At 51.5% G+C, this 9,984-nt stretch overlaps 1 protein-coding gene across 1 annotated transcript in view; it reads right to left on the reverse strand.

The window, feature by feature from the left end:
• Positions 1–9,984, reverse strand: part of ADGRD1 (adhesion G protein-coupled receptor D1) — a 121,247-nt gene that overhangs the window by 110,939 nt on the left and 324 nt on the right. The window contains exons 2-3 of the mRNA XM_077761709.1: positions 9,872–9,911; positions 760–843 (exon numbers count right to left, since the gene is read on the reverse strand). Of these exons, the coding sequence (XP_077617835.1) occupies positions 760–843; positions 9,872–9,911 (124 nt within the window). The remainder of the gene's footprint in view (positions 1–759; positions 844–9,871; positions 9,912–9,984) is intronic.

Consider the following 9,984-nt stretch of genomic DNA (forward strand, 5'->3'; position numbering starts at 1 on the left):
TCTTCGGTGGCAATTTACAGCAGCACGTTAAGTTGGGGGGCCGGGAAAACGTTAGTGTGCAGCCGTGGAAAGCGCAGTAATCAGCAACGTGCGGGCTTCTTAAAAAAACAAAACCCACGCACAGAACCAGAAGAGACACCGTGTGTGNAGTGGAAGAAAGAGCTCAGGGATGCCTGGGGTCTCTCCTTGCAGCACATGACTGAGTGGAGTCAGGGGGAGACTTTACTTTCTGTGGACTAAGAGACCGTGGGAGCATCTTAAGTGATGTTGGTTGGGTCTATGGGGCTCCCAGTGATGTGTGTGGAAGTGGATTGGTGGGTGGGGGTGCCTTTGTGAGTGAGCCGGTGACCCCGGGACGCGCACATTGGTCCCGGCGCTTGGCTCAGATGGACCCTCCTTTGGCAGGTGTGCAGACTATGCCAGTTTGGTCTGGAAAATGCACATCTAGATGCCTACGTATGATTGATGCACCATCTGTAGCTTTGAACTTCCAGCTATGCCTTTTGTTTAACGGTTTTACTGGGGAAAATGCACACACGTTAATAATACTTTGAGCCTTAAGTTCTGTCCTTCAATGACAAAAATATATAAAAGTTCTAGTAAAATACTTTGGGTTAATGACGATTGGGGGGCACTCCACAATTCGTGTTCCTCTCCACTCGCCTCTCAGCAGAAGCTGTCCCCGTCTGCCTCCCCTGACGGCCCCATCCCGGGCCCCCCGTCCCTGAGGACTCCGGTATCCTCACCACCCGCGTCTACCTCCAGTCGTGTCCTGAAGTTCGTGGATCCCGTCCACAGTTTCCAGCGGCCAGTAATGGGAAGCGGAAGCCAAGACCTCAAACCCTGGGGGGAAGAAAAGAATAAAGATGTTAAATCATCATTAGGAGGGAAGAGATGCTTTCCTCCACATCATGAACGGAGGGAAGAGGAATTGCATCACAGGGACAATGGGATTCGTTACAAAGGCATTTGCATACATCCAACACACTCCTGGTTTTGAAAAGAACTCTTAATGAAATATAGAAATCAATAGTTGGGGGGCTCAGTCGGTTGAGTGTCCAACTTCAGCTCAGGTCATGATCTCATGGTTCGTGGGTTTGAGCCCCACGTCGGGCTCTGTGCTGACAGCTCAGAGCCTGGAGCCTGTTTCAGATTCTGTGTCTCCCTCTCTCTCTGCCTCTCCTCCACTTATGCTCTGTCTCTCTCTCTCAAAAATAAATAAACATTAAAACGAAAACAAAAAATGTGTGTGTGTGTGTGTGTATAGGTATATATATATCGGTGAACATTTCCTCAATGTGAGAAAGTGTGATAAATACAAATGAGCAGACTCCTCTGAACTGAAGGGAGCAAGAGCCACCAAGCTTAGTGGGGCCACAACAGGAGCATGTCACTCGGGTCAGGGGAAGGACAAGAATGGCCATTATCCCATTATTGTTTTATATTGTTTTGTAGACCTTGCTGATGCACCCAGGAGAGAGAAAGAAATCAGGTTACAATGATTTAAAATGAGGAGAACACCGGCACCAATATGGCCAACATCACGTAAGGCTCGTGACAAACAGCTCCTCAGTTCGCCGTGACAAGGAAGGTTAGGTAATTTGATCGTTAGCCTGTTTGTTGAGACGAGGGGTCGGTGCTTCCGCAGAAACCGCTCCGCAGGCTGGTTTGGCGAGCAGCGCTCCCTCCCCGTCTTTCTGTATGCACCCTGCTCTCCGAATACTAACAATTAACCGCTTCAGAATTTCCTTTGTGACCCTTGGACTTTGAACAGACATGATTTTGTGCAGCTAGAATGTGTCCGGCCTCTGATCCCACTTAATACCACCGGAACTACTTCATTTATTTGCTTCTATCCCGGTCCCCTCATGGGGTCTGGGCAACAGTCCCGGGGGGGGCGTACCCCCCACGCACCCAGCCCCTCGCCTGGCTCCAATCTGCTCCTAGACCAGCTCTCTGTGGGGAGTTCCCAGCAGTGGAAAGAATGGTCCAAAGGACTAAATAATAGTCAACCGCCCAAGTGTCTGCCAGATCATAGACCAGAAAAATTAATAAAGTAGTCTTTGCGTTATTCATCGTAAAACTATTTTTAAAGAGGAGATAATATGATTCTTATTTTCAAATGAGGTGTGCCTGATCATGGAAAAATGAAACAGGATTACAAATAAGAAAATAATTCTGTAAGTGAAACACTCTTACACACAAGGAAAGATCTGAGTAGCGAGGCTTATATGGACGTGACGTGTGACAGAGTCAGCAGTGTCCCCGCGTTCCAACACTCACGCTAACGCGCGGTGCGGAGAAAAGTTCTCACCTGTAAATGCAGCCAACAGAAAGAAGATGTTGCCGTCCGAACGAATAAGAAGAAACAACAATGTAATATTTCACAAAGAAAAAAGATAATAATACCAAGGGATGTACAATAACCCTTGAATAAGCAAAGAATTTAGCCTATTTGTGCAAAAGAAAACTCAAAATCATAAAACTATCAACCAGCCGTCTAATTAATACATAAATATGGGGAAATCTGTTGTAAACATGCTGAGAGAAAGCTCGTGATGGGGCCTTTGTGGGCGGGGGTGGGGCGGCACTCGCACTCGCACACGGCGAAGACCTGTCATGAGGTCGCAGCTCGAAAGAGAATTTGGCAAATGCGCATGAACAAGACAGTTCCGTGGAAAAGACCCATAAATATCCCCCCGCGCATGTGAAGCTTTAGTTTATGATGAAAGTGCTATTTTAAACCAGAAGAGGAACACTTAGCAGACGGTTTTGGAGTCAGTTAGCCACCTACAAAAAACCCAAGATCCCGAACTCTCTATACCATCACAATTTCCAGAAGGATCAAACTATAAATGTGATTACAGAAAAAATAATAAACATAAAAGCTTCTGAGAAAACCAGGTAATGAATTTGACTATGCGAATTCTTTAAATTGCCATACATAAGGGGCACCTGGGTGGCTCAGTCGGCTGAGCGTCCAGTTTTGGCTCAGGTCATGACCTCACGGTTCGTGGGTTCAGGCCCCGCGTCAGGCTCTGTGCTGACAGCTAAGAGCCTGGAGCCTGTTTCAGATTCTGTGTCTCCCTCTCTCTCTGACCCTCCCCCACTCATTCTCCCTCTCTCTCTCAAAAATAAACATTAAAAAAAATTTAAATTTCTGTGTGTAAAAATAAACCAAGTTAAAGCGAACAGGAGAATGATTTTATGTAATACATAGGACAGAAATGTACCATGTCTTTTTAAAGAACAGTATGAAATGTATTGCATTCGTTAAAACGCCTACTATTAAGAAAATTTAAGCCAACAGAACACTGGGGCCACGGGTGTAAACAGGCAGTTCGAAGGAAAAGAAATGCAAATTATTTTTAAATATATGAAAAGATGTCAAACCCTGCTCATAATTTTTAGAGGCACTTTAAAATGACAGTGAGCCAGTCTGTCCCAGCCCACCCTGCCGACTGACAAACGGACCACTCGGTGTACCCGGTTAGCGAGTTCACCGCGTTTTTTGTGGAAGTTACAGCCTTTCTGGAGAGCATTACGGCAATAGCTATACAAACTTTAAGTGCACTTTCATCTAGTAATTCTGCTCCTAGGAGCTTACTCTAGACACAGAATCACACATGGGATCAAAGAGCTACGTAGGAGGACATTTCTTGCAGGACTTAAACATATATATTATATATATATTATATATATTGCAGGATTTATATACTATAGTATATAGTATCAAAAGCGTGGGAACATCTACATAATAGCCGAGGTGTCACTAGGAGAAGTGAGCAGGCTGAGACACATGGGCTGATGTGAAGTGTTCCTCATTGGAACATTTCACATTATATTGTTTAAAAAAAAAAAAAAAAAACCAACGGGAGAGAAAAATGTGATACTATCAACTCTTTGTGGAAAACCCAGCTGTCCCTCCAGCAAGGAGGGAGGGAAGGGGAGAGAGAGAGAGAGATTTTGCACGGATACCCTTAGAAACCGATGGCGGTATTTTACGGGCGAGGAAATTAAGGAAATGGATGTTAGATGTAAGAGGAAGATTTCTAGTCCTTTATATTTCTGTCCTAGGCAAATGTTTGGACATGTCTTCCTTTAAAAACTTCTAAAATTGAAGACACGTGACTTCAGCCCATGTGCCCTGGCAACAGCTCTACACTAGCAATGCGATATCGGGACTTGGAAATGTAAAAGTCAAAACTACTTATTTCCATTTCTACCATGCTTTCTCCCCCAACCCTCAACGTAGGATATTCATTTTGAAGAGGGGACACATCATCGACTTGTTATTCAATTCATCGGGGGCAAGTTGGGGGCGGGGAGGGTCAGAAAAGGAAATCACCTCCGTAGCGCAAAGAGCAGATATGGTGGGTTCTTCACAGCCCACATCTTCATAAAATAAACCGTGGACAACAAATCCTTCCCCGGCATCCCCGTGTACAGGCGGCCACCGCCCGCTCTGGGCAGAAGGGCTGATGGTGGTCTTGTTCACACAGAAAGATCCCCCCGGCCAAAGCTAGATAGTCCGTGGGAGAAGGGGGGTGGGGTCCTCAGAGGGCCTGCTATCCTACATCATCGGCTTCAGCCAAGGGCAAAGCCCCCACCCCACGTTGCCCGGGGTCTTGTAACCGGCAGCGCTGAGTGGGTCCAACAGACTGGAAGTGGGCGCAGGAGGGTTTGCAGGCTGTGATGTGCGCAGGGCCCAGGGGCCCCCACCCAGCAGGCGGTCTAATTCCGCAACAGGTGCCAGAAGCAGGTGTTGGACGGTTCTCGGGAGCCGGGGCTGGGCCCACTGGGAAATGTGTGTCCCGAGGACGGGAGCGGGGCATCTGGCTACTTTGAGGGGGAGGTTGGGAACCCAGATTTTTGTGAAATCTCCCCGAATTTTAATGTTAGCAATTAAGGTGGTTATTTTGGGGCGCCTAGGTGGCTCAGTCGGTGAAGTGTCTGACTCTTGATTTCTGCTCAGGTCATGATCTCACGGGTCGTGGGATGGAGCCCCGCACTGCGCTCTGTGCTGACGGTGCGGAGCCTGCTTGGGATTCTCTCTCACTCTCTCTGCCCCTCCCTGGCTCATTCTCTCTCTTCCTCTCTCTCTTTCAAAAATAAATAAATAAAGGGGCGCCTGGGTGGCTAAGTCGGTTAAGCGTCTGACTTTCACTTAGGTCATGATCTCGCGGTTCGTGGGTTCGCGTCGGGCTCTGTGCTGACTGCCAGCTCAGAGCCTGGAGCCTGTTTCAGTCTGTGACTCCCTCTCTCTCTGACCCTCCCCTGTTCATGCTGTCTCTCTCTCTCTCTCTCTCCTAGAAATAAATAAAACATTAAAAAAATTTTTTTAATAAATAAATAAAATTTAAAGAAAATTAATTTTTTTAAAGTGGTTATTTTCATTAAAAATTGCATGGTGCCGATAAGACGTGGCCAAGAACTAAATTCACCAGGGAGGTTCCCCTTTATATCCTAAGGCGTAAACAACCCACAGCCCTAAAAGTGTCGTCAAAACAAGAAAATCTTATTCCGGGGCTATTTTCCCAAAACGGAAGGTGACCTGAGGTCTCCAGGTTCTAAGAGCACCTGGTTTCCAGCAGATAAACCTCGTAAAGCCTGTGTGTCTGCTTAGACAAGACAGCGAGCCCTGGGACATTGTGGCTCAGTGGGGCTTCAGACACGCCTGGCCCTGAATAATACAGAGACAGAGAGAGAGACAGAGAGAGAGAGAGAGAGAGAGAGAGACATAAAACCTTTTATTTTTCCTCCTCAGTTTTCCTTCCGGGCCCCGCACGCCCAGCGCTGCCCCCGGACCTGCTCCTGGTGTCCGTGAGCGGAGCCCCCATCCCTCGAGGCCGCGGCCAAGTGCCCGCCCGGCGCCCCACTGCGCCATCCGACAGAGCCATCGCACAGGACTCAGCCCCGCCACGGCCGAGCCGCCGGCCCGCTGCCTGCAGCCCTTCCCCGAGAGCCAGCGGCCATCTCTCCGGGGCCCCAGCCCGATGGCCTGGACGACGGCGCTTTGCTCACGGCACTTACTATTACTCGAGTATTTCTGCTTGTTGTCTGTCTCCTGTGTCTGAATCTCTGTGGCTTGTGTGCAGAGACCGTGTGCTACGCGCACCATATTCTCACGTCTAAAATAAGGCCTGGTGTGTGTGTGGGGGGTGTCTGTGGGTGTGTGTCTGTGTCTGTGTGTGTCTGCGTCATCCAGATTTCTGCATTTAGATTCTCCCCAAAACTGTAATCTTAGCAAATATTTTTTTAAAACTATATAGGCAGCGTGGCTGATGAAATGCAATAGTGAATAAATGAATAGATAAACATAGAAAGAATATATATATAATTCTGAATATATATATATACCCCCATCTCTACTTATCAAATTTCCATTATTCAATAGGTAATAAACATTATTTTTTTAATTCCATCATAAACACTTTTTCTGCACCAGGAAGACGAGGAATAGTTTCTGCCGTGACCTCGTGATTCTGACTGTCCCTTGCAGGCCCTGTATCACCGAGATGGTGACGTACGCTGACTCAATGTATTGCAGGGACTATTTTGCAATATATACAAATATCGGATCGTTATGTTGTATGGCTCAAACTAAGATAATACTATATGTCAATTATACCTCAATAAAAAAATATAAAGGGAACAAACTGTTGGTTTGCACAGAAAAAAAAAACTAGTATGTAACTCTAGGGAATTGTAATTACTATAATCATCTGCTCTGGCTTCCCAGGACTCTAAATAGGGCTGGTGAGGTGCGGCACCCGACCCCCGGGAACTGGGTGGGAACCAGCCGCTCTGTGTACCCAGGGCCAGGGAAATTCTGGACATGGAAGTGTTTTAAGCTCCCTTTTCCTCATTACAAAAGTTATCTGTGAGAGGCATGCTGATAAATGTTTCATAAATGCCCTCGTTTCTTGGCTGGCGCCACGGACGGATTTAGAGTCTTAGCACTGTCCTCGCAACGGAGCAAGGACTCGGCGGCCGGAGGAAAAATTTCAGACGCGGGGGACCCGGCTTCCCCTGTCCGGGCCTCACCTTCGCAGCTGCACATGGGGATGTGGGCCGGACCGCCTCCGGTTCCGTTCAGTGACAGCATGCTGTAATTTCTCCAAAATGACAGTCCGAGGTCACAGATAAACATAGATGATACGAAGGCTCAGAATGATTTAAAGTTGCCTTTCAGTTATTTAAACAACTAAACACCCGGTGGAGATAAAGGCCTAGCTAATGGCTGGCAGTCTGNACAGAGCCAAGCCAACGTTTACTGAGCGCCTACTGCGCTTGAGCTCGAGTGCTAGGTCCCAACGAGGCAGGGAAGGCTAACTAGTGCTGGTCAGACCTAAAAAGAAAAGTCTGGGGGCCCCTGGGTGGCTCAGTTGGTTAAGCGTCCGACTTTGGCTCAGGTCATGATCTCGCGGTTTGTGGGTTCGAGCCCTGCGTCGGGCTCTGTGCTGACAGCTCAGAGCCTGGAGCTGCTTCAGATTCTGTGTCTCCCTCTCTCTCTGACCCTCCTCCGCTCATGCTCTCTCTCTCTTTCTATCAAAAATAAATAAATATCAAAAATAATTTTTAAGGTAAATAGAAAAGAGGAAGAGCAGTGTGGTGTGGGGACCCTGCGGGGCCGCCTTCAGTGCTGCGCACCCCTCCCGCCCCGGCTGTCCTGTCCGTCTGTCCGCCCGCAGGAGGGCAGAGAGGCTGCCTCAGAGGACCCTTTGGAGGACCGCACGGGACTTAGGTCGTTTTTAAATTCCTGCTCAACCTTCCTTAGAACAAAACAGTGCAGGTGACACGGCCGTTCCCGCAGGGGTGGGGATTTAGATTCTCGCGAATGTTCCCTCTAGGAACAGGCTCTGGCTTGTTTTGTGTCCGTGAGTGAGGGGGTGCCCTTGAGAGGTACAGGGGCCGGGCCTTTCCCTCCGGGCTTCCTCCTGGGACCCTGCAGGCCTGGGCCCAGAAGCCCCGAGGGTGCTGCATGCTCGGGGGTCAGGCTTCTCCGCAGGAAAGGGCGCTGAGCAGAGGGCAGGAGGTGGGGAGAGAGACGACTAAAAGAGAAGGGAGAGGAAGGGGAGGGGAGATAGAGAGAGAAAGACAGAGATGGAGACATGGACACAGAGACAGAGGGACAGAAACAGATACCCGGAGAAAGAGAGGCAGAGACAGTGAGAGACATACAGAAACAAAGAGATAGAGACAGAAACATGGAGAAATAGAGACAGAGACACAGAGAGATAGAGACAGACAGGGAAGCACATACAGACAGAGACAGGGAGACATAGGGAGAGACAGAGAGACAGACACGGGAAGAAGGGAGGGAGGGAGGAGGGAGGGAGGGAGGAGAGTGAGGGGAAGACAGCACAGCAGCAGGGGCTTGTCCGCAAGCAAGCCCCCCAGTGATTCTTGTAAAGAAGGGGGAGGAAGAGCCGGAGAGACCCTGAGACGCAGGAAGCGAGACAAGAAGAGAAGCCGTGGGCGCGGACATCGGTGAGACGGCCGAGCACCTCCGCTCCGCACGCCCCTGCCCTGCACCGTCCCCACGTCTGCACTCCCGCCATCCCTCTGCCGAGCTAGTTGGGCACCCAGGTCGGGTCAGGGCGCGAGAGGGGCCCTGTCTCCACGTGCAGCAGAGACTGAGTCAAACCCTCCTTGTGTGCAGCCGTGTGTGCACGCGTGTGGCCATGTGTGTGCATGCATGTGGACAGGTGTGTGCACACGTGTGGACAGGTGTGTGCACATGTCTGGACAGGTCGCATCTGTGCACACGCATATGGACAGAGGTGTGTACACAGGTGTGCGTGTGTGCATGCGTGTGGATGGTTGTGTGCACAGGTGTGCGTGTGGACAGGTATGTGTACACATGTGTGGCCGTGTGTGCACGCATGTGGACAGGTGTGTGTGTGGACGGGTGTGCGTGTGTGGATGGATGTGTGTGCACGCGTGCAGATGGTTGTGTGCATGGGTGTGGGTGTGTGTGGACAGGTGTGCGTGTGTGTGCACATGTGTGGACAGGTGTGTGTGGACACGTGTGCATGTGTGCAGGCATGTGGATGGTTGTGTGCAGGGGTGTGGGTGTGTGTGGACACGTGTGCACACGCAGGGATACATGCACGGATGAGACGTGGCCAGGACACAATCTGGAAACCGCCCCCTGCTTCCTCTCCCAGCCTGGGCGGCGGCGAGGGCCTGCCCGCACCCCAGCAGGAAGGGGGGAGGAGGGGAGAGCCTCGGGGCGGACACCACAGGGCCCTTTCCTCTCTGTGGGCTCCCTGGTGGGGGAGGGGAGCACGTGGACAGTCACAGCCTTTACACCTTCTCTAACAAGGGGGTGAACTTGGATGTTTGGGTCAAGAGAAATGGCGGCACCCCGTCCAGACACGGGAGGCCCAGGCGGGGACGGGCCAGCGGCATCGCCCGCGAGGGAGACCCTGCAGCCCCACGGGGACGCTCGCGGTGCCCAAAGGCGCCGCCCTGCTGGTGACAGTGGCGGGTGGGAGCCCGGTGGCCCCTCAGCTGGGAGTCGGAGGCGGCCTCACCAGGGGTCAGGCCTTGTTCGCACAGCGCTCGAGCAGGGTCTCGGGGTCCTCAACGGGTTCCCCTCGACCTCGCACCGGCGGCCACAGGGGCCCCCGCCTTGCACGCGCCCGCACCTGCCACGCGACCACGCCACTCAGGGACAGCTGGCGGGCCGAGGACTCGCCGTGGCCTGAGCACGTGAGCCCCGCTGGGACGGTGACCCCTGAGTCTGCGTGAAGACGCGGCGCGAGCTCTGGTGCCGGGACGATCAGGGCGCCCAGAGACACAGGGAAGGGCCGCCGGCCNGGCCGGCGGACAGCGGTGAGCAGGGAGCTGGGGGTCCCCTTACCTGGATGGGCCGCTGGCCTGGAGGAGGAGGCTGCCCGCACCTGCACACAAAAGACGGCGCCGTGAGACCCCGCGGGGCGCCCCCCGCGGCGAGAGCGAGGCGGGCGGGGGGAG

Source organism: Crocuta crocuta, unplaced genomic scaffold, assembly GCF_008692635.1.
Source record: "Crocuta crocuta isolate KB4526 unplaced genomic scaffold, BGI_CrCroc_1.0 scaffold862, whole genome shotgun sequence".
NCBI classification, from domain to species: domain Eukaryota; kingdom Metazoa; phylum Chordata; class Mammalia; order Carnivora; family Hyaenidae; genus Crocuta; species Crocuta crocuta.